The 25,851-nt window shown below is 38.5% G+C and overlaps 1 protein-coding gene across 2 annotated transcripts in view; it reads right to left on the bottom strand.

Moving 5' to 3' along the window:
* nrp2b (neuropilin 2b) overlaps positions 1-12,313 on the bottom strand; it is an 85,797-nt gene extending 73,484 nt beyond the window's left edge. Inside the window, exons 1-2 of one of the 2 annotated variants that reach the window (XM_067408734.1) lie at positions 11,563-12,310; positions 2,299-2,473 (exon numbers count right to left, since the gene is read on the bottom strand). In XM_067408734.1, the coding sequence (XP_067264835.1) occupies positions 2,299-2,473; positions 11,563-11,632 (245 nt within the window). In that variant the 5' untranslated portion in view covers positions 11,633-12,310. Of the gene's footprint in view, positions 1-2,298; positions 2,474-11,562 lie in introns of both variants that reach the window. The other variant, XM_067408735.1, reaches the window with a different exon arrangement.
* Between the last annotated feature and the right edge of the window lie 13,538 nt (positions 12,314-25,851).

Raw genomic sequence — 25,851 nt, forward strand, 5'->3', positions numbered from 1 at the left:
CTACAAACACTGAGACTACTTTTTGAGAGGTAACTTTTTAGAAAATTTAGCTAGGTTACTGCTGCACCAAGTGAATAAGCGGCCATTCATACTGAAAGCGTTTTTGTGTCCACCCGTGCTGCTCAGTTATTTATATGTGAATTTGTGCTAGATGGATGTCTTTGACAATTGACCGTTCGCAAAGTTACTGTTGCTACGTCCAACAAGCCATGCTTTCAAGCCGCTCTCACGCCACACATCACATTCTCACGCAGTGAAAAATACATCGCGTAGCAATGAGGACACTGACAACGTGTCGACAGATAAGGCAGAGCAGGTTACTTTTTATATGAAAGTCTCAAATTTAATTTTTTTTTTTTATTTTTTAAAGAAATTTAAACAATAAATACTGTTTTGTGGCTCTTTATAGTGTCGTGACAGATCGCTGTAGCTCCTCAGTTCAAGCGGCTTGTGAACCGATCATCTCTTCCTACTAATTTATAGCATCAAATAAACATGAATGAGCATCAGAAGGTATGCTGTTTCAATGGCGGAAAGACATCAGTGCACACCATTTTTCAAGTCCACCGACGTTAATCTACTAACTCCCCGATTGCTTTGTCGGACAAAACGGCAGATTCGGCATTATGATTGGTTAGATCGGCTGTCAATCAAACTCTTGGTAAAGGGTCAATTTCAGTGTTTTTTGCCATTTTCAGGTTTAAAAATGTATAAATGTCTTTTTTTTTTTTTTACTTTTTAGTGTTGTTTTTGGCAACAATATAATTCCCTCTTTGTGTATGAAATCCCATGTACATAAATATATATATATATATATATATATATATATATATATATATATATATATATATATATATATATATATATATATATATATATATATACACCCTGGTAACCACCAACAACACCCTAGCTTTTAGTTTTGTGAAGACAAACAGCACTCACATTTTCTTCAAAGAATGTAAAAATCTAGTCTGAACATTTATAGTGGAGTAGCAGATGGGTGTGAAGATGGAAGGTTAAAAAAAGAGACATCTGTTTTAATTCTTAGATCTGGTTGTGTTAACCTGAGAACTACTGGGAAACTGTCCACTTTCCTCTTTTCCAAATGTAGCAATGTGTCTGATTCAATATGGAGTTCTGTTTACTAATGGACGCGCAAAGAAATCCCCTGTGGGAGGAAAGCACGGAGAAGGATGTGTGATGTAATGGAACGTGCCGCATCTTCTGTCAATCAAGCCAGGGTGGAGGGAATATGAGAGACAAAAATAACAACAGTACTATCCCGTTCTCAAACCACTAAGGGGTAAGCAAAGTGCTGGAATGAAACACATATCAGACTTTCCTGTCTCTGTCTTTTGATCTCTCTCTCTCTATCTCTCTCTGTTGCTGTGCACACTGGAAGTGCTCAGTGAAGACACTCTCAACAAAAGCTTCTGAAAAATTAATGCTCCAATTTCAACAAAGTAATGTCAAAAGCCATCCCATAAATCTCTCTTTAAAAACACTTCTATGTATAATTAATAGATCCAAAATGTTAATAAATGCCAAAAGGACAAAGGGCAATATTCAGTGAGAAGAGTGAGAGAGCTGAAAGTGGCAGGTTGTGACAGGCTTTGTGGCTCTGCTGAGAAGGGTTTGTAAAACATGACTCATGAATGTCAAAGTCTTCAGTAGCAGCTGTTAATTCCCCCCGAATTCGTCCCACTTTACGAAACACGCTTTAAAACAAATCCACCCAAACTGTGAAAATACACTACAACTCCCTGTACTGTTATTATCCTGACCACGTTCTGTGCATTTCTGCTGCTGTCCAATAGAGGGAGGAGTCGACACAGCTGCCGGTGAAACACATGCTGAGAGCTCAAGTCTGCACGTTTTTATGATTCCCAGAAATGTGTGTCAAAGCATTGTTTATTGGATATTTAATTAAAGTGAAGGGAGTGTGTGTAACGTCGACTAGAGCCAGACTCAGCGGGGCATCACAGGCAGGCTCCAATAATCACTAGGCAAGTAACATCAGCAGTCTTTTCCAAATCAACTAATTTTAAAGAAACTACTACAGTTATGACTCATATTAAGTAGTAGCATTAATAAAATCCATCCATTAAAGATAAAACATAAAAGAAAGAGAACAAGATTTCCTTGTTGCCTCTTGGGTGTAGGAAATGCACTTTGATATACTGCACCAACCCTTTGTTTCTGCTTTTACCTTATCACATGGTTATGAATACATAGTTTCTTAATCTATAGATTCCTATTCAGTATTATCAGCTGCGTATAGCCCATGAAGCTCACCTGCAGTCTAGTTTCTCAAGCTCAAAGTGTGGGTTGAAGTTTAGGACGATGCGCTGGGATGGTTCGGGTGCCGTGATCACCCATCGGCAGTTCTGGTGGGGCGGGTACTCCAGCGGGTAACCGGGTGTTGTGATGTAACCTGCGTCACTGGCATCCAAATGCCCACCACATGGCACTGTGGAGATGAGAGGTGAAATATGTGATTAAGCTTCTCTTAAATGCACTGTGAAAATGTTTCTTCAGTGTATTTATATCGATTTAATCCTATTAAATAATATTTTGACTTAAAACCAGTTCATTTGAATGCTACTCTATGGTCATTTTTCAAATTCAGTACACATGAATCAATATGACACTAATGATTCTAATGGATACAAAGGAAATGGCTGACCTCTGCTAGTTAATAAGTGAAGCAGTCATGACTTAGTAACTAAACGTCTTTGTTCTGTATTCTAATGTTTAATACGAATCAACACAAACTAGGAAATCAAAGGATCTGCTGTGTCTAGTATCAAATGTGTTTGTCCCAGTTGTCAACTGTATCACTGACAAGCAATCTGCAAACATTACGACACAATCTTCAATAGTATCTTCAGAATGATAACCAGTCTAGCACACAGGACAAACTATTCAGTGACAGGAAGTGTGTCTCCATAAGGTCAAAGGTCAACCTAATTCTGTGAGGAGTGTAGTGATCAGGCACAAAGATGCCTTTCTGTGTGGAAAGCGCATAGATAGTGCACTCATTCGCTCTCTCCCCTGCCTGTGTTTACCATTCTCTTCCCGAACAAGCCCTCGGCTCCCACAGCTCAAATAATTGATATGACTCTCATTCATTATTGCTCTGATCATAGTATTGAGGCACAGCTGTTTAACCTCTGCTAGAGTGGTACGATGTCAGCATGCACCGAACACACATGTTCGAGGGGAGGTGGTGTATGAATGTTTTAAAGTGCGGAGGCACTGAATGATTCAAGATGGCTTCAAGATATTTTGAAAAATGTTTCAAATGCTTTTGTCCATACAATGAAAGCCAGTGGGGTCTAGTGATGATTTGGACCCCATTGACTTTCATTATATGAACAAAAGCATTTGAAACATTCTTCAAAATATATTCTCTCTGGGTACTACAGAAGAAAGTAAGGCGACTAGTGCGTTTTTGTTTTAAAACGGCATTTTAAAATGAAAACGATCTTTGTCTATACTGGCGTTTCCACAGCAACTATCTCCGTCTATACTACACGGCCGAAAATGTATGTCACATGACCGTTCATGCGCACTGGGCATGCGTGTACAAGTGTAAACAGTTGCCTCTTGCCCATATAGGTAGCTGCAGTATTAAAAAAATGCAGAGTTTAACTGCACAATGGCTGCTAAAAATGACAACAAAGCCAGCAAAGACTGCAGTTCAGTCTCCATGTTATTGTTTACAGGATCGTCAAGGATACGCAGAGCGAACATGGGCAGCCACGCCATTGTTTTCAAAAGTCTCCATTTTGTTTGTTTAGTTTTTTTTCTCCGTTAACACTGAAATGCAACCCTGGACTAATCTAAAATGGAGTCTGCAGCATTTTCGAATGTTTCCTTTTTTGCGGGTCGAAAACGCTGGAGTAGGGTAAACAACAGGCATAACCGTAGCAAAAGTTATGCGCTTTAAAACAAAAATGCACTAGCGTAAACAGGGCCTAAGTCATACACTCTTAAATATAAAATTTCCAAAAGAGGGTTTTCTCAGAGATGCCACAGATAGAATAACCATTTTTAATTATGAAGAACATTTTAATACTCTAAAGAACCTTTCGTGAAATGGAAAGATTCAAAGTTTCTTCATTAAACCATCATTTTTTAATTGTGTACGGGTTTAAAACGACATGAGGATGAGTAAATTACATGACACAATTATTTTTGGGTGAACTGTTCCTTTCAAAATGCTAAACCAAGAGTACTACAATCATATTGAAAGTTTAAAGCACAGTCACCCAAAAATAGGCAAATAACAACCGTCCGATTCTGTGGGAATCTGTGGTATTCTGTGGTGGCGATTCCGTGTGGTCCTGCTCAGCGGTTACAGTGCACCAGCAAGGAGGGCCATACGGCACGCACTCTGCTGCCGTTACTTGAAATTCACAACAAATACACAGCAACCGGCATGCACAGAGCTGATGTTCTAGCGTCACACATAGTGGCCCAGTGGGGACGCTGGGAAGGGGTTCAGAGGAAGTGAGAGCTTTGATTGACAGTTTGAGGTCTGTGGCTGGTTTCCACGGCACTTTCTGCGAACAATTACAACTCATCTGTATTGCACACTTGATCTCTCACACCCAGTCACCGACTTTCTCACCGTCGAAAAACAAGATGAATGCGGTGGGATGCGACCTCTTCATACCTTCCAGATTTACACTGCATTCAAAGCACACTGCAACTAAACCTGACTAAATGCATCCTAATTCTCTAACATTGTGCCTCGTCAAATATTGAATAGGGCAATGACATCAGGTCATCGAAACACAACAGAATTTCAAGTGGTGACTACTAGGGATGCACTGATAGAATTTCTTCAGGCCGATACCGATTTAAACAACCGACTAGTGGCTGATTTCGATATTTGTCACTTCTTGGTCTCTTATTTGAAGTTTTGAGCATCATATAATTTCTAATGAACATGGATTGGATCCATTTAACATTCAGCAGGCCAGCATAAACACATAAATACAACAGAACAAAGATACAAATTAAATAAACTGTGCTTTTTAGGTAGGTTTAACAGTAGTTTTCAGGTACAGAAATAAAGTAAACAAATGTAAAATAACACTGCATATATTCTTCACTTTATCTAATACATATTATTCCTTATAAAAGTTACAAAAGTGCTGATAGTTGTGGTTGTTGATGGTTGTAAATTTATAAAAAATTGACTGATACATCAGTGCAAGTCTAGTGGTGACATTTGAAAAGATGACAACAATGGAGGTGTGTAAAGTTCTGTACTGGCAACAGAAAACTAGACTTCAGGAAATAACAATAAATCAATGTATTGATTTCATGGACCACCAAAAAAAATAAAAATAATCTTGCCTCTAATATTGTTTTATATTAGAGACTGGCCATTATACATTTAATATATTTTTAAAAATAGTTTTATAGATTTTTTTTTTTATAGTTTTGATATTTTTAATGGTGTTGCTTGCTTTTTTTAAATATATTTTATGGTTTTATACTTTTAACTGCAACTTGCATGCTGTGCTTTAGCTGTCAAACTGTTTACATCTCTGCAAGTCTTTAAATACATCCTTTCAAATGTATCACCGCTATATGCACATGCATGCAGATGGTCGTCTTCGTCGTTGTGTCGGATCTCATGCTGTTTCTGAGTGTCCCATCATAAGCACTGCATTTTTAAGTCAGCATGTCAAGATAAAAATAGATCAAAACCCTGTGTTCTGTTGAGCCCTGTCCAGCTGTTTCCAACACAACAATGTGTCTTTATGTAAATGCGTCCTATCCGAATCTAAAACAAACTAACTAGTCATTCAGACAACCTACTGAGTAGTTGAATTTGGAAATATGTAGTTTTGAGGCAAACACACTGCAATTGAACAATCCCAGCATCATCACTTTCTCATATGTTCTGGGTTGATTCGTTTGTGTATGCATGTTCTTGCAGGAAGAAGAGGAGGGTTGACATGCTGATGGGCCTCATTAGGAGGTGTTCTTCCTCCCTAAGCACTGGGCCTCAACAGAACCGGTCTGACAGTGCAGAGATTCATTTCCACTCCGAGCAGAGAAAGCGACAGATACTGCAGTAGTGTTGTGTTGCTGTGTGTGGTGGCCTCATGAATTATTGTGTCTGTACTGCTAAAGGAGTCTATCCATCTATAGTCTCTGCCACATGCTATCACAGCAGTATGCAGCCCTGGTGACTGGGCCGAAGTCAACACACAGTGTGTGTGACTTTGGGTGTGCCGTTCTTGTGGATGATTTGCATTTGCTGTGCACCAAATACAGATGAATGTGATGTCTTGGGGAATGGAAACATTATTTATGCTGAAAACATTTTTTTTTTTTTTTTTTTCACATACCTCTGCTCATCAAAAACACATAAAGAAATGAACAGTACTTATGTTTAAAAGGATGTCTGCTCACGTGATATGTGACCCTGGATCACAAAACCAGTCATGAGGGTCAATTTTTTGAAATTGAGATTTATACATTTACACATTATTAATAAATAAGCTTTCCATTGATGTATGGTTTCTTAGGATAGGATAGTATTTGGCCGAGATGCAACTATTTAAAAATCTGGAATCTGAGGGTGCAAAAAAATCCAAATATTGAAAAAATCGCCTTCAAAGTTGTCCAAATGAAGTCCTTAGCAATGCATTTCCACTCACAAAAATACATTTTTGATATATTTACGTTAGGAAATTTACAAAATATCTTCATGGAACATGATCTTTACTTAAAATCCTAATGATTTGTGGCATAAAAGAAAAATCAATAATTTTGGCCCATACAATATATTGTTGGCTATTGCTACAAATATACCTGTGCGACTTCTGACTGGTTTTGTGGTCCAGGGTCACACACACACATATATATTGTGTGCACATACTGTGTGCACTGTAAATTTACCTATAATAATTGGATAAATAAATGAAAAACTGTCCAAAGTTTTTCATTTACAGTGTCGGCTCGCCAAAAAAGTTCACAGTGTTGGCTCGCCAAAAAAGTTCACAGTGTTGGCTCGCCAAAAAAGTTCTCATCCCATGATATTCCGTCCTACACTACAGTAGAACGTCACACTGTTCAATAGAAATTTAATATAATAAAAGCTTTTTATTTTAACATGGAACAGATGGCTTCATGGGGGCATAATGAGGTCACATGACCACCATGTAACCCCCAGTTATGAGACATTTAAAAATTATTTATAAATCCATAATTAACTATAACTAAACATGTATTTCTAAAATGCATCATTAACTAAAACAATTGCACAAATCCTACATCCATGCCACAAGGTGTCAGTATAAGTTCAAGACAACTGCCTTACCAACCAGAGCAACAAACAAAAAATTACTGCGTACACTGTAAACTGACATATAATAACTGGATAAATAATTGAAAAAGTTGTGCTCACGGTGTCGGCCCGCCAAAAAAGATCTCATCCCGTGGTTTTCCGTCCCACACTACAGTAGAACGTCAAACTGTTCAACAGAAACTAAATCTACTAACAGAGCTCCTTTGATTGACAAAATCAAATCATGGCTGAACCAATCAATAGCTTTGATTGTTGCGCAAATCAATAGCATCTTCCATCCTCAGCACCAGAATGCTCACTATTCGGCACATCCCCAGTCAGCTTGGCGTTCTGCTGAGTACACACAACAACAGCCACAGATCTCATCCTGCCAGAGCTTCCGGTGTCGGCACTTTGTCAATTCGCACAACCCCGCTCCTCTCCTCTCTTCACATACGAGACGTCTCTCCCCGCCTCACTTCCTGCAGGATTGAGGATGCTGCCGGTAGGTAGGCCCGCCGCCGGCCCCCTCGCTTTAGGGCCATAAGTAACTGTAAACGGTGCTGAGCAGGTGGGTGGGGGAAAGAGAATGGAGCTGCATTATTTATGGGTTTCTTGCTTGTTTTGAATTTCATCCCGATAGCACTGTTTCAGCACTTTTCCAGCGCCTGCCACACGAGAGTGAGTGAATGAGTGCTGGCGCATTTGCTGGAGCGAATACAAATATCTGACCTTCTTTTAGCTGATTTACAGGCCCATTTTCTGCTGAGGGAGTGCTAATATTACCCATTACACGAGACGGAGAAGAGAAGAAAACAGTGCAGCGAGCAGACATGACAACAAACTGCAGTGATTTACATAATGGCCATTGTTGGTGGAGATCATTTGCATTTACCAATTCAAACTGTTTGTAAACTGCAAAAACTTATGTGATACCAATTAGCCCATCACTCAAACCGAAGCATGAGTTACTGCTTGAACTCTGCGGTTCACTGGGTTTCTGATCAAGTATGTTTCACCAGAGGCGGCATATTCTTCAAAGGGCACCGAAATATGTGCAATCTGAAGAGATTAGACATGAAATGCATTGCCTTGGTCTCATCTGTGTCTTTGGTATCAAACTCAGTGTTAGAGAACAGAGTACTGTGGTACACTGAGTACCCTAAACACACACAAAGAGGTTGCCAGAAGTCCACATCTGCCTTTCATCAGCATCAACAGTCTAAAGGGCTCAGAGGAGGTGCTGCTGGACGAAACCTAACGCTACACACACACACACACACACACACACACACATACAAAGTGAAGCTCTAACAGACTAAAAGCAGGTGACTCACATTAAGAGCTGGATGAACAACTCAAAAGTGAAACTCAGAACCAATCGCCTATAAAACCAAAGATGTGCGCATGGAAAATGAAATAAGCTTGAGGCCACCGAACAGCAGAAAATGAACATGACAAATGGGCTTAGCAGGGATCCGATGAAACTTTAAAGAGATCCCATTCACTTTGTACGCCACGGAAAACAACCAGCGCCAGGAGAGAATTGCTCTCATATTCCCTGGGAAATTCAGCACGACACGCAGCGGTCTCTATCAGGATACTGATGTGTGCTAAACCGCGATTTCAAAGCGGCTACCCGTTGAGTTTGCTCCGGTAGCTGTAGTTTCTCTGGAGCGTGTTGAGGTTCTGCAGGTGGTCAGGTGTGTCTGCACAGCTGCATAAGCGTGTAATCAATCGGAGCGTTGCCTCCAGGCGCAGGTGGCCGAGGCTTTGCCAACAACATGCTCTTTGCGCTCGTACCAGTAGGCACACCAGGAAAATATGGAATAGCATCCGGACATGCTGTCTTTCAGGCTCAAACATGTAGATTCACACGCAATCCGCGTGCTACCGCCACACACGGCTCATCTGCTCTGGAAAATATCAGCAGCTGACTGGCGGAAGTCAATACGGTTTCTCATTTTCACTGAGTTAGCGTCTGCTGATGAATAGCTGATATTTAATCGCAGTTACGAGACACTTAGCGCTCCGCCGTTCTGTCTTATTACATTCTGTCCGCACTAGAACAAGAGGCTTCAGCCCCCCTATCGACCAGCGTGTGCTTCATCAGCTGCTGAGTCCAGCTCACTTCAGCAGGGCTTCCTGTCCCAGCAGTAGATGGTTAAGCCATTCTCTCTCTCTCAAAACCATTCATCCATCTGATTCAGACCGTCTGAAGCTTAACAGGACTAATTAAGGCACTGTTGTTGTGTTGGAGAGATAGCTGGGCTTTTAGAAGGACCCCTGTGGAGAGCTCTCTCTTGGATCAGGTGCAGATCCTAACACAGATCTGCTGGGTCTGGCAGCACTGTCATCGACATTTGGTTGGAAAATAAAGCTAACACTAGTCCAAAAGAACTTTACTGGAGGGAAAAATTACCAAGCAGAAACTTTAAAGGAATAGCTTGCCCAAAATGACACTTAATACTGTCTTAATGTATTCACCTCCATGGGTTTCTTTCATAGAACAAAAAAGGACATGTTTGGCAGTCTCCATTCACTTTCATTGTATGGAATAAAGATGCAATAGAAGTGAATGGTGACTGAGACTGTCAGACACAAATGTTCTACCTAACATTTCCTTTTGTGTTCCAAGGAAGGCAACTTGAGGGTGAGCAATATTTGATGATGTGTCAAAATGATGACACAATATTTATTTTTGGGTGAACTAATCCTCTTATAAGTAGGTTATCTCATGTGTTCCGACAGGAAAATTACTCACAGTTTATATTATTCATGTTACTGTGTATATGCATAAGTAGGCTACTCTTTTAAAAGTAAGTATTTTGTGAGGATGCTGGCAACTGCATATTGTAATATTTATAGTAACTGAGTATAGAAACACACCATGTGCAACAGAGACTGTAAATAAGAGTTACAAAAAATCATGAGAAATATATAACCTAAATATCTCTGACACAGAATACGTAAAATTGAAAGCAAAACGACTAGTACAAGAGTAAAAATCCCCGTTTAAAAATCCCCTTCAAACCGTTTGGCATTAGTTTTCCCCCAAAACAGAAACAAGAGAGCATATTGACACCGTGAAAGCGAAGTTATCATTTACACCCATGTTTATTCATTCATAATGCCAAATGTTGAGGTTAGTACGTAATTTCATTCCGAATTTTCCCTTAATTGAGAAAATATTTTAACGTTACAGAATTTCAGCGGTTTATTTTAAAGCTTTTTCAAAGTATCTGTGATTTAAGTGAGTTTTATCAGTCAGGCATTTTAATAAAACTCTCACTAAAGATAGTTGACATGCAAAACCTGTCTTTCAAATCGAGAAACACCAGCGAGGAGTGTCAAAATGTCAAATAAAGACTAATAAAATATGAAAACCACATGTATGGGCTACACATACACATGTGCAAACATATATAGACTACATATATTTTCATTATATTCTGTATTTGCGCCAATATTTTTTCATGATAGTCGCTGGAGGTGCCTCATGTGCCCGCGGTAGCACAAATACAGTCGTCAAGACTAAGTAACCATGACACGGGAACACTATGACTAGAAAAGCAGCGTAAATGATGGGTTACGACTTTATAAGGTAAAAAAAAATACAAATATTCCATGTTTAAGGGTTTATCTGATAGGCTGCTTAATTTAGAATCCCGTTCGTGGTTTGAAGAGAATCTGCTGCGTAATTTACTCCGGAGTTTATCTGTGCGTTTGTGAAGGAAAATAAATACCCTTATTTCTTAAAAAACAACAACATTAGTTTGCACCACACAGCTAATTAAAAAAGCACAAAGAAGTGCTGGGAAAATGTGCCGTGGAGTCCAGTATGAAGCGCGGCGTTTGACGGAGCTCATGCCGAGCGCGCGTCACCTCTAGCGGGCAAGAGATTGCCAGCGCACGCGGTGAGCCTTCACCCATCATCACACAAACCTGCTGAAACTAGCATACGAGAAGATCATAATTTGATGTTGTCATTTTACTATTTTTCTTTTTTGACTCAATGATAAGTGTTAAATATGGCATAATTGCCGTTTTTGTTTGTCAGTTGTAAGGTACGATATCAACAAAATTCAATACAAATGTCCGAAATTACATAAAAACTGAAATATATCAATAATATGGTCCCCGTGCCTTGTGCAGTTTCATATAATAGCATAAGCGTAAAATGGAAACATGTTCTGATACAGTTAAAAACAAATGTTAAAAAAAAGAGAACAAAATAAACTTACCCTCCTCTCCATAAACTAATGCCGCACACAAGACAAGTAAAGATCCACAGAGCTTTGTGAATAAATCCATCTTTTCTGGGTGAATGTTCACCCAGTGCGTGTAGAGTGAAAGCTGAAGTTCTTGTGATGTTCTTTGAAAATGTTCTTGTCCACTGATGATGTATCCACTTGTGTCTTGAGTCTGATAACAATTTCTGCCGCCTGCTTTCTCGATATGTTTTAAAATGCTGGATGCGTAATTTCAACCCAGACCTGGCCGTTTAACATCTCCAGTTGTATCCTAATCAAAAGCAACAACAACGAAAAGCGTCTGACTTTAAAACTAAATAACTTTCTCTTTAAAAGCCAGAGTTCAGACCAAAAACATATTTTGGCTAGATTTCCTCGAGCTATAGCAGCGCGTGAGTGAGTGAGGTGAGCGGCGCTTTCTCTCGCCTTCAAATCCAACTGACATGAAGCGTTTTCCAGGTCTCGTCCCCACAGAATCCACCACCAAAAGCTCTGGCTCGCACGGGAAATACTGGCCACGGCGGAAAACTGTCAGGAAAGTGCAGCTCGGATGAGGTCCTCCGTGCAGCGGGTCCGTAACTGAAGTCTTGTGATAGAGATACTCCGCGCGCTGTCTCTTTGGCAATGCGCGTCTCTGCGTTTGAGCGCTGAGTCTTGCGCGGCAGCAGCATGTGGATGTAATAGCATTAAGGACGGGCGCAGCTATCGCATTACAGTCAGCACCTCGGCCCGCCTCTCCAGTCTCTGATTAAAGACCAGCCACTAGTCCCACAGTTACGCTATAAAAAGGCGAGCGAGGGAAACACAAGCGCCCACAGCCACACGGGCTCGTCAAACGCTCGTGGCTGTGCGAAACCACAGGCTGGTTCGGAGAGTTTCTTCAACGTGGTATACGATGTATGCTGCCTACAATTGGTCACTGACATAATGATGTCCAAAATAATAAAAGCCTTTAAAATTGTAGTTTAAAACACATGTGCCACGTTCTTAGCAATACAATATTTGTATTCATATATATATATATATATATATATATATATATATATATATATATATATATATATATATATATATATATATATATATATATACTCAGTTACTATATATATATAATTGTTGTAGTCATTATATGTATAATTTCCAACAAAAAAATAAATTACTCGAAAAATGTCAAGTGGTGTAACCATCATGTAAATTATGTAAATCATTATATATATAAGTTTATATTTTGCATTTTTGACTTGACAAACAAGTTTTTTTTACAAATATTTATAGTATTGTAAAATAAAATGGAAGAAATAATGTTTTTTTTTTTACTCCGCACAGTTACACCACCTAGACAGCTTTAATTATTCTACAAAAATATAAAATTGACATAACCCAGAAACAGAAAAATACGTCTAGAATAGGTCTGGACAAAAAAAAAAAAAAAATGAATAACTGACCCAAATATAGCAATAACATAAGGGGACAGCATCGGAAAACTGTTGTAATTATGATCATTATGTATATGCTACCATGTTTGACTGCTTGATGCATGATTGATGTTAGAAAGTTAACAGTTTTGATGCCCTCCAGTTGACTTTAAGCGGAAAAGTGAAAATGCTGAGTTGAGCCATGCATTAGGTAAGGCGATGTGCATGGTAATGTGTGGCTGCGGTTGAATTAATGCAAATGTTTTTGACAGCAAGCCAAGGAAAGATCAACAAGGGTATAGGGGTCAAACGCTGAGCAAAAATACAAGTCTCTGAACAATCCAATGGTAAACGTTCCATGACGACAGATGTTTGACAGAAACTAAAAACATCTGTTTTCTTTCCTTGTGACTGATGCACTGTTGAAAATACACAATAACACACACATTCAGTTAAAATAAGAACAAAAAGCAGAAGTTTGTGGTAGGATGTGTGGGACACTGAGAAAAGGGGAAGAGAAAGCAGATCTTGGGAAGACCATTGTCCTTCTGGCTCTTCCCATCCAGAGTCCTTTAATTTGGCCCTCTGCACTCAAAAACACATATGAGGACAGAAATAAGACACTAAAGTGCAGCAGGAGGTTGGGGTTTAGAGAGAAGGGCTAGAATAAACCACACTGTGCAAGGAACCCAAACTCTCAGATATGTTCTTGATGTCTTCATTTCCACCCAACATGGGCCAAAGAGGGCCCCAGTTCGCCACTAACTACAGCGGCTTTAATGACACAGCATTACCTTGCAGATCCCGAAATAAACTTCTCCCTCTTCAACCACCCTGCACACGCTCTGGCACACGCTCGGCACTGTGACACCAGGCAGCTAGGGAAGCACGGGGAAGTTTTTCTTAGCTTTGATGCCTTGTCAGTTTCAGGTCATGTATTATTGAAGTCAGATGATTAGTCATGTGCTGTGCCATGCCCGAGCAGTTATTTCGGAGAATCGCAGAGAAAACAGGAAGTGCGGAAAACATGATTGTTTTCGCAACAATGGACTTCTTTTCATTATCACCAAGTACCCAATGAGATGTTTCATAGTTCAGTTGACAAGACCTCAATGACAGGTCGCTGTGCTCTTATCTCTCTGAGAGAACTGACTCCGTCTCTCAGCTCTTGAGACCACTGCACTATTTGACCTGGGGGCTTGGGCCTGTCAACAGCAATGCTTGATAAAGGTTGCTTTTTTACACCGTCTTCAGACCAGTCTTGTGGTGTCCCCTATCACGGATGAGGTCAGAGTTTGGGTATAGTGAGGGCTGGTCTTGGATCAGGGTGAAATAACAGCTTCCCTTTGAAGTGTTGACAGGCCTGGCCTGTGCTGTCCACACACACCTCGACCCACAGCAGACCTGTGATCATCCATCTTATTGGTTAATGCCAGGCTGAGCATGAGGAGATCTCTGTAGAACAGTGGAGTCTCTGTGCGTGGTGGTGGGGTTATCCACACACTCAGCCTCACGGGGGAAGTGTTGAGTGTGTGTGTGCATGTGTGTGTGAGCTCTGAGGTTTATGATGGCTATACAGAGAGGAAAGTCCCTGCTGCAGTCCCAGCAGTGGCTCTACTTCATCTTCTTACGCCATTTGAGCTTAAGTCCCGCTCGAGCCAAAAAGCACCAAATGCTGACACATCTGCTTGTTTACAGCTACTAGATGTCTGGAAGGAAGTACAAGAACAAAGTTACTGAAGACATATATGTATTAATGTTCACAAACAAAGCATAAAGGAATAATAATAATAATAAAGGATATAGTACAATGTCAAGCGCTGTAACCATCAAGTGAAAAGCACAAAATTATTTTCTTGGACCTTGATTCATGCAAGTTTACAATTACAATACTTTCTCACCTAAAAAACTCTTAAAACTACATTTCGTGACATGACAGCAGTAGTATTTATAAAATAATGGTGGATATGCTCGACCGCCATGACATTCGCTGCAAACAGAATGATACGAATGGTGAAACAGTACCAGTGCTGATAGTGGGAGAATATTGCATGGTTCTCAGCCAATCAGATTCGAGAACCAGAAAGAACTGTTGTATAAACAAGAATGAATATCAAGTTTTAAGGTTACTCCTCTTGACCTGAACAAAACACATTTTCATAAAAATATAAATCAAAATGTGTGATATTTTTTTAAAAGGGGAGAATATAATTACATTAAGAAAAAAACAACAACTGTCAACTGGGGTAAATAAAAAGCACAAAACATTTTTATTGCAAATTCAGTTATGTAAGTTTACGCAAATTAGATTATACGGAAGAGGATTAGGGCCAAGCAATAATAAAAAAATAAAACCATCTCGAGATTAAAGTTGTTAAATTTCAAGAAAAAAGTCGAGACAAAATGTTGAGAATAAACTCGTTAAATTACGAGAAAAAAGTCGAGATAAAATGTTGAGAATAAAGTCATTAAATTACGAGAAAAGTCATTAAATTACGAGAATAAACTCGTTAAATTACGAGAAAAAACACGTTAAATTTCAAGAAAAAAGTCGAGAGAAAATGTTGAGAATAAATTCGTTAAATTACGAGAAAAAAGTCGAGATAAAATGTTGAGAATAAACTCGTTAAATTACGAGAAAAAAGTCGAGATAAAATGTTGAGAATAAAGTCATTAAATTACGAGAAAAAAGTCATTAAATTACGAGAATAAACTCGTTAAATTACGAGAAAAAACACGTTAAATTTCAAGAAAAAAGTCGAGATAAAATGTTGAGAATAAACTCATTAAATTAACATTTTATCTCGACTTTTTTCTCTAAATTTAATGACATTTTTCTCATAATTCAACGAGTTTATTCTTATAATTTAACAACTTTTTTCTCGAGATGGTTTAATTTTTTATTATTGCTTGGCCCTAATCCTCTTCCGTAAGATCATGATATAATACTACAAGAATATCAAGTCATGAGTAAAAGTTTTTTAAGGTTAGTCCACTTGATTTGAAAAAAAGAAAAGAAAAAAAAACATTAAATCACACATTTCAATCAAAATATGTAATATATTTTTAAAAAATAAATGAAGAGTGAAGAGAATTAGGTAAAGGAAATGTCCAGTGGTGCAACCAGCAAGTAAAGAGTACTAAAATATTTTATTTGATTACATGTTTATACAACACAACACAACACAACACAAGTCATGAAATACCAAGAAAATCAAGACATTTTCTTAAGGTGACTCCATTTGACCTGTACAAAAAATGTGATAAAATATCACAAATTTCATCACAATGTGTGCTATTTTTAAAATAAGAAAATAATTAAGTAAAGGAAGAGCCATAGTAAACTCAAGTCAACATATATGTCAGAGTTCCACAGCAGGAGACAATAGTGGCTAAATGCGGACTCTTCAGTCATGTTTTACAAAATATCAGTTGGCTGTAGTATATTGTATTTCGCAATCATATTGCCATGGTATGTTGGGGTAGCACTAAGAAGATATTTAAAAATGAATATGACAATTCTGAAATCAGTCTATAAGATAGCCAGTAAAGGGATTTAAGTGCTGGGATTTAAGTGAGAGATTCCTCAGTTTGGTACAAGTCAGCATTTCTGCAGCTCCTCAACTCTTTGTACGTTTGACAGAGCTCTTTGGTAAGCCAGCCAAAACAGTCCTGCAGCAGTCAAATGCATGAATGAGTTTCTCACTGTCAGTGGGGCAAGTGGACTGCTCTAGACGTATTGCACAGATTAACACCCAGATCCAATTACCCTTGGTAAGCAAGCCCTGGGGCTAAATAGTGTACCACAGCTGGAACGGGCACCGCCTCTCTGCCCACATCAAATCTAGAGGAGAAACATCCAAAGTGGGGGAAAAATCAGATAGACAGGCCTAAAGTAGAACCAGAGTTGAACTGGAGTCAAATTTGTTTACTATGGATCTGAGCATGAACATACAGAAGCTACATGGAAGATGAATAGCAAATATGGTGTCCATGGTCTCCCTCACAACTCTCATCAACAAAAGTTCACTCATTTCACCACATATTCAAAATTTTGGGGATCAGCAGAAATGAATTTGGAGGGCTGAAATCATTTGTTCAGTTTAGGCGCTTCTCAGGTGTCACGTTTTGACTTTCATCATCGATTTAATAAGTGGATAATCTTCAAGAGATGTACATATCAGCTGTGTCGACAGTGGGGCGCACTTCACCATTTCCAAAAATTCTGCTAGAATATCAATATGTAAACTTCATTCGCTGAAATATCGAGAAGCAGCTTATTGCCCATGAACTTTACTATGACTGAGTTACCCAGCAACCCAAATTTAATTACTAAACCGGTTTTTCAGTTTCATTTTCAGATAAATTAAAGGGTTAGGTCACCCAAAAATGGAAATTCTGTCATTAATTCCACACCCCTAAGACATTCGTTCATCTTCAGAACACAAATTAAGATATTTTTTGATGAAATCCGAGAGCTCTCTGACTCCACAGACAGCAATTTATCCACCACTTTCAAGGTCAAGAAAGGTACTAAAGACGTTGTTAAAACAGTCAACATGACTGCAGTGGTTCAACCTTAATTTTTTGAAGCAAAGACAATACTTTTTGTGCACAACAACAACAAAAAATGACTTTCAGTTTCAGTTTCTCAGTAAAAAAACATTTTGGTGCATCACTAATATTCACTCATGCAAAATGCATAATAAAGAAAAAAATCATATTAATCCAAAGCAAACAAGACAAATCACAACATTGTATTACTCATGTCTCTCTAAGTGACTGATACAGCCACACAGAGACAAAAGCATGCACATTGATATTCTCACTCAATAAACTCACCTTTGCACAGAAGAACAGTAAATTATTATATCAGCAGCACATATACACGGGCAACTCTCTAATGTGCCTCAGCTGAAACATAGCTTTGCCTATTTACTGGGGACAAACACACAGCTCATCAGCCTGTCCCCATGTTCAGACAACTCTTTGAGTTATATCTGCTTTTCTGTTTCACCCGCTGCCCACACACACAAACATCCACATCCAGTAATCACATCTATCCTCTCTGATCTGCCTGTTTGTGTACAGAAGTTGCGCAGTAAACCTAAATCTGAACGCTGTAGATCTTAGTTCCCGGTGTCTGCAGGAGCGGACTTTTATTCCCCTATTTACTGCTGTGTGTCAGCTGTGGCCGCCTCCGGCGTGATTATCACTGCAGGTTGAAGCTGTGTCCTGGGGTTCATACAGAAGAATAGTGGTGGAGGAAACTGTAGTTCTCATTATCCACAAAGCCATCCAACTCCCACAAGGCCTTTTCGTCTCCATACGCTCACATTCATTTACACCAGCCTGAAGAAATACCTACTTACCAGCAGGAGCGGTGTGTGTGTGTGTGTGTTTTGCTAATACTGTAACCTGTAAACAAGGGCAGATTTTAATTGACTTAACATTTATATAATGTTTAATGTTCAAGAAATCACAGCAATTAATGCAGTTATTTTGATCAGGATTCAGTAAATCCACATCCAGAAGTATCCAGTGCAGTTCACCTCTGAACCATGAGGGGGCAGGTGTCTGCCAAGGGAGACAGATGAAAGCATGGCAGGATCAGGGAACAAACAGGAGAATTAAAGTCTATTGATAAAACACTCACATCAAATTAAATGATAATGTGTACATTCATGCTGAATCAAAAGCATATAAGCGATGAGACGGCGTAATTTCAGCACAGTTTCAACCAACAGCCGGCTGAATTTCAGTCAAATCACTACGGACCAGAGAAACGAGAGACATCCTTATTAAATAACAATATAATATCTAAACCCGATGCATCACGATGACAAATGATATTCAGTCGTCTCTAATTATCTTCACAATAGCTCATTCCTCAGTGCGTTGACGCCCTCCTCCAGGATACGGCATTAACAGCGGTCTACCGTATATATCTGTAAACACAATTTCCTCTTCTTTGATTTGGGATTTCATTTTGTAATAACTGGATATACCCATCTCTCACGTATATGACATTAACTGCAGGCAATTATTTGTAAGGGACTGAATGAGCTGTCAAATAACTAGAAATAACAGGTAAAGTGCCTCTCTAGGTAATTGTTGTATACCTCTTAATCTTAGCTTTAATTACACAACTGCAGTATCTCAGTGCCATGAAACCCATATTCACACACATGCTGTAATTGAAACGCCTGAGGTAAGTGCAATCGCTGATGGGTTTCTCCCCTCACCTCAAACACTGGTCACTGATAAGCCTGGGGGTCAGAGGTCAGGGTTTCTAACACTGATAAGGCCGTCTGTGGAATCCCATGGAGCTGATTGGGATCTAAGAAAGCATGGAGGCCAGGGAATGAGAAGGTACACTGATCAAATACAGAGGTCTCCTCCCTCTTACTCTACTCAGTCTGTTATGGCACTGCTTATCTAACAACTCAGCATGAATGAGATGTTTGGCCCTCCAACAATTTTTTCCCCTATTGAGTTTCTCTCAAATTACATGTTTGGAACTATCATTCCCTTCTGTTTTGAGGTCATTCAGTTGTTTACTGTAAATATCAGAGTCCAGTAGAAGCCAGCAGGGTGGACAAATAGGTGATTGTCCTCAACGTCTTCAGGCTTTTCCCCCGTTCACCTCATCTGTGTCTTATCAGAAGCAGACCTCAAGGAACACAATCTGGAGTTACAATACAAAGACATCTGATTGTTTGATTGGTAAATTTTAGTGTTCCTGTTCATGAGGAAGAGGAACCTATCAGAGTTTATTGGCTGGAGGAATATAGAGTGAAGCTATTTGGGCAGAAAAAGCCTTGACAGCAAAGTCTTATTTCACAACATACATCAGTGCAGGAACTACAGAGTGCTTTGATATCAGCACTTTTGTAATATATTCTTTGAGTTATGAGTATAAATGAGGGGAGTTGATGATTGTGCGTTACTGTTTGAGATTAATATTTGCAGTGGTAGCCCAGGCACAGCAAGCTTGCAAACTTGCACTTTCCCAGTAAGAAGCCTCGCAATCGTAAACATTTGATTAATCAAAAGTAAACACGTAAAACAATACAGTATAAACTGAGACAGTAATCATGTGATTGCGTAATAAATGGCATGTCATGTGAATGTTGGAGTGATGCAGTGAGGACATTTCTGCTGTGTGTTCATTGCGTGCCATCAAAGCGAGTCACCATTTGGGTAATTAATTTGAGTAATGAACACAAAATTTCACACATCTGCATTTTTCTCTAGTTGGGTCATTTTTCACTGATCTTATGAGATGCAGTAAAATGAAATGTAATTGAAAAACATGGAGTTTTAGCCTGTTGCTGCAGGCTTTACATCACTGCGTGTTTGATAGATTACAAAGCACTTTGTCAATTCTAATAGTCGCATCAAAATTAAAATAAAGTGAATAATTGCGATTTCCTAATATGATTATTTCGGTTCTGCTAAATGTTGCTGTATCTCTTACTTTTGGAAAATTAAAAACACCATATTCACTTACAGTCTCTTCATTAAAGGTGCCCTAGAATGAAATATTGAATTTACCTTGGCATAGTTGAATAACAAGAGTTCAGCACATGGAAACGACATACAGTGAGTTTCAAACTCCATTGTTTCCTCCTTCTTATATAAATCTCATTTGTTTAAAAGACCTCCGAAGAACAGTCGGGGTGTACGCCCCCAATATTTGCATATGCCAGCTCATGTTCAAGGCATTACACAAGGGCAGAACGTCTGGATGTGCACAGCTGAATCATCAGACTAGGTAAGCAAGCAAAAACATTAGCAAAAATTGGCACATGGAGCAATAATAACTGACATGATCCACGATATCTTGATATTTTTAGTGATATTTGTGAATTGTCTTTCTAAATGTTTCGTTAGCATGTTGCTAATGTACTGTTAAATGTGGTTAAAGTTACCATCGTTTCTTACTGTATTCACGGAGACAAGAGCCGTCGCTATTTTCATTTTTAAACACTTGCAGTCTGTATAATTCATAAACACAACTTCATTCTTTATAAATCTCTCCAACAGTGTGTAATGTTAGCTTTAGCCTAGGAGCACTATCAAACGTTCAGAATCAAATGTAAACATCCAAATAAATACCATACTTATGCGATTAGACATGTTGCATGACAGACACTTTGTAAGGATCCATTTTGAGGGTTATATTAGCTGTGTGAACTTTGTTTATGCTGTTCAAAGCAAGCGTGAGCTCCGGGGGCGGGGAGCACGAGAATTAAAGGGGCCGCAACCTATATATTGGTGCATAGTTAATGAAGCCCCAAAATAGGCAGTTAAAAAAATTAATTAAAAAAAATCTATGGGGTATTTTGAGCTGAAACTTCACAGACACATTCAGGGGACACCTTAGACTTATATTACATCTTGTGAAAAAAATGTTCTAGGGCACCTTTAAGTGAAGTAAAAGTCTGGCTGTGAAAGATGCCAAATATTTATTAACACAAATATATGGAATTTTGGGTTAAAAAAGTGTGTTAAATTAAATGTATGTTTACATGACAACAATGTAAAGGCTGAAAAAAGTTTTTCCTTTGCATTTTTCGCATACAGACGACAACGTTGTCAAAACCATCCCCGTTCACACAGATCTGCGAAAACAATACTGCCAGGCCAGTAGTTGGCGACGTGACTTTATACGCCTGTAGACTACACATGCACATGACATAACAGTTTTCACAAATTCACATTTTTGTAGTTTACATGGAGATGATAACAGTATCGTTTTCAAAAACTTGCACTTTGAAACCAAATTTTTCAAAAGTTGTTTTGAATGTTTTCAGGCCTCCAAAACTCTGTTGTCATGTAAATGGATGGCCGAAACGCATTAAAAGTTTTCCGTTTTTAGTTGGTGTAATGGTGTAAATGGCCCCTAAATGAAATTAAATTAAAGCAGTCTTACACAGTCACAGTCTGTATTCTCTGGAACAGCGCTCTTAAACTCTCTATTGAGGGTTAGAAAGACTGCCAATGACAATAAGACAACAGAAGATGCATGATAAAAGGGCACTTAAAAGTAATGAATCACTAAACAGCATTGTTTAAACTGAGCAGGGTGCTATGGCTCTCTGAGCATACACAGAATGGATAAAGACAGGAAAAGGAAAAGATTGAGGAAAGACGTTAAACGTTACGGATAAATGGAGTGATTGAATAAGTATTTTTATATAGAAACCAAATAAGTTAAGTAACTTCAATGATCTAAACATCATAGCTTTCAGATTTTGGACTTCAAGGATTGATTTAAATATGTTAGTGTGGGCTTGTGGCTGAAACAAACAGGAGATAATGGTGGTAATTGTGTGCATGTGTGTATGTGTGTGTGTGTGTGTGTGTGTGTGTGTGTGTGCACGTGGCCCTCAGATTCAATTTGGCATTGGAGTGTCAGTGAGATGGTTCACTGAGCATCTGATATGAGTGACTGATTAACTCAAGCTAATTGATTGAGAAGCGTCACACTGCTGGCGAACTAAGATGGAGACAAGGGGGTCAAACATCTGCTGCTTTCCCAGAACCCCCCCCTGCTTTACCTTATCCCATTACCCCTCAAAACCCTCTGCTCTAATACCCTCAAACACACACACGCTGCACTGGGAATCCAGCAGTCACAGGAAGTGATGTGGAAAAACTGAAGGAATGATGAAAATTGAATGCTAGCATTAATTTTTAAACAGACATGATTAATTGTTGTTTCTTCTTCTGGTTTTGATCCATTCAAACAGACTGTGATTAATGTGACCCAGTGAGGAAATCACAGCCTCGCTGAAATGAAGAGCTATTGATTATTGACTTCAGCTAAACTAACAAAATTTAACAAAATGACCTTCATTCAGTGTCAGACTCATGGAGAGTGTGCTGGATTACTCTGTGGAGATTATTAGAGTCATATAGGCTGATATTGAGAGTTCTGTTTGAAGCGTAAATAATACCGCGATAAGTGATGGTGGACATGCAGTGGACACTTAAAAAAGCCACACTGAATGTCAAAACCACAAAACTGAAACCAACTGGCATTTGCAAACATGATGAATTAACTTTTATGAGCCATTTTTTACTTTTATCCAGCTGATCTCAAGGCAATTTTTCACACAGGTATCCTAGCAGAGTAATCACATATGAGAAGAATCACATTATCATCACCTAAAAGGGTCAAAATATGCTTTATCTTAATTTTAAAGAGTGCATCTATTAGGGCTTCAAGATTAATCGAAAGAAATTGTGATATTATACAAATGCAAAGACTGTGTTTTAAATCATGTGCAGCGTTTTATTATACGCCAATGTTTACGTGATTCGGTTCATGGTATGCTTCTTCACTCAAACTCCATCTCTGAATCTTCTTTGAGTTTGGGTTGTTTACTTTCTTTCTATTTAGTAACGGGAAGCGCTTTTAACAGAAGAGAAGTTTTAAAGGGTTAGTTCAACCAAAAATGAAAATTCTGTGATTAATTACTCATTCTCATGTTGTTCTACACCCGTAAGACCTTCATTCATCTTCAGAACACAAATTAAGATATTGTTGATGAAATCCGATGGCTCAGTGATGGCTGCATTGATGGCAAGTTAATTTACACTTTCAAATGCCCAGAAAGGTACTAAAACATATTTAAACCAGTTAATGTGACTACAGTGGTTCAACCTTAATATTATAAAGTGACAAGAATACTTTTTGTGGACTAAAACTAAATAATGACTTTATTCAACAATATCTAGTGATGGGTGATTTCAAAAAACTGCTCTGAAATCTTTTGTTTCGAATCGTGGTTCGGATTGCGTATTAAATTGCCAAACCACTGATTCGAAACAAAAGATTCGTAAAGCTTCAAGAAGCAGTGTTTTGAAATTGCTCATCACTATTGTTGAAAAGTCGTTCTATAGTTTTTTTGGTGCACAAAAAGTATTCTCGTCGCTTCATAACATTAAGGTTGAACCACTGTATAGTCACATAAACTGTTTTAAATATGTTTTTAGTAGCTTTCTGGGCATCTGAAAGTGTTCATTATCTTGCTGTCAATGCAGGCCTCACTGAACCATCAGATTTCATCAAAAATATCTTAATTTGTGTTAGATGAATGAAGGTCTTACTGGTGTGGAACGACATGAGGGTAAGTAATTAATGACAGAATTTCCCTTTAAAGGTGCCTTAGAATGAAAAAATTAATTTATATTGGCATAGTTAAATAACAAGAGTTCAGTACATGAAATTGACATACAGTGAGTCTCAAACTCCATTGTTTCCTCCTTCTTATATAAATCTCATTTGTTTAAAAGACCTCTGAAGAACAGGCAAATCTCAACATAACACCGACTGTTACATAACAGTCGGGGTGTACGCCCCCAATATTTGCATATGCCAGCAAATGTTCCCAACATTATGAAAGGCATTAGACAAGGGCAGCCAGTATTAACGTCTGGATCTGTGCACAGCTGAATCAACAGACTCAGTAAGAAAGCAAGAACAATAGTGAAAAATGGCAGATGGAGCGATAATAACTGACATGATCCATGATATCATGATATTTTTAGTGATATTTGTAAATTGTCTTTCTAAATGTTTCATTAGCATGTTGCTAATGTAGGCTACTGTTGGTTAAAGTTACCATTGTTTATTACTGTAGACAAGAGAGCGGTCGCTATTTTCATTTTTAAACACTTGCAGTCTGTATAATTCATAAACACAACTTCATTCTTTATAAATCTCTCCAACAGTGTGTAATGTTAGCTTTAGCCACAGAGTACTTTCAAACTCATTCAGAATCAAATGTAAACATCCAAATAAATACTATACTCACATGACCTGAAGCATGCATGCAGCATACATGACGAACATCTTGTAAAGATCCATTTGAGGGTTATATTAGCTGTGTGAACTTTGTAAATGCACTGTATTATAAAGTCGCGAGCTCGATGGGCAGGGAGCACGAGATTTAAAGGGCCAGCAGCCCTGAATCGGTGCATAGTTAATGATGCCCCAAAATAGGCAGTTAAAAAAATTAATTAAAAAAAATCTATGGGGTATTTTGAGCTGAAACTTCACAGACACATTCAGGGGAAACCTTAGACTTATATTAAATCTTGTAAAAAAAAACGTTCGATGGCACCTTTAAAGTTACCATAAAATCAAAACTGACAATTTTTTTTTTTTCCCCACAACAAATCACAACTTCCGTTTCATGCCAACTTATATCTTTAACTCAATGGGATTTTCTGTCAAAATGAAAGTATTTATGTGTGTGTGTGTGTGTGTTATATAGATCACAGTATATTGTTTTTTATTATTTTATTACTTATTTTTAATATTTTTTGGCCATTGTTTGTCTTTTTTTAAGATCAGAATAGAGAGTAGAAATGAAAAGAAGCGGGAAAGTGAGGGAGACAGATTGGAAGGATAAAAAATCTGAGCGCAACCGTTCTGCATGCTGGAGCACTGCCCACCGGCTCCATGTCATTGCATATTGTATATGAAAGCACCTATATTGGACCTTTTGTTCAACCTATTCACTGTTATCTTTACTATTGCTCCCATACCCATTAAATCACTAACTAACTAACTAACCCATGCACACAAACACATACTCAAACTAACCTCACACCATCATTACAACCAAGAAGCGTTTGCCTGTCATTCTTCAAACAGCCCTGGGAGGATTTGAGTATTAGTGAAGAATATAGCCTCTGCATTCCACATACACACAGACACAGTTTCACAATCAAGCTCACACAAATCACACACACACAGATCCCAATATAATTCCGTTTAAATCCTCATTGCTTTTGTGCTCTTTTGCAAGGAAGCATAATAGTCACATTATTGGCTAAAGGATCTTTG

Source organism: Chanodichthys erythropterus, chromosome 14 (genome assembly GCF_024489055.1).
Source record: "Chanodichthys erythropterus isolate Z2021 chromosome 14, ASM2448905v1, whole genome shotgun sequence".
Classification (NCBI taxonomy): Eukaryota; Metazoa; Chordata; class Actinopteri; order Cypriniformes; family Xenocyprididae; genus Chanodichthys; species Chanodichthys erythropterus.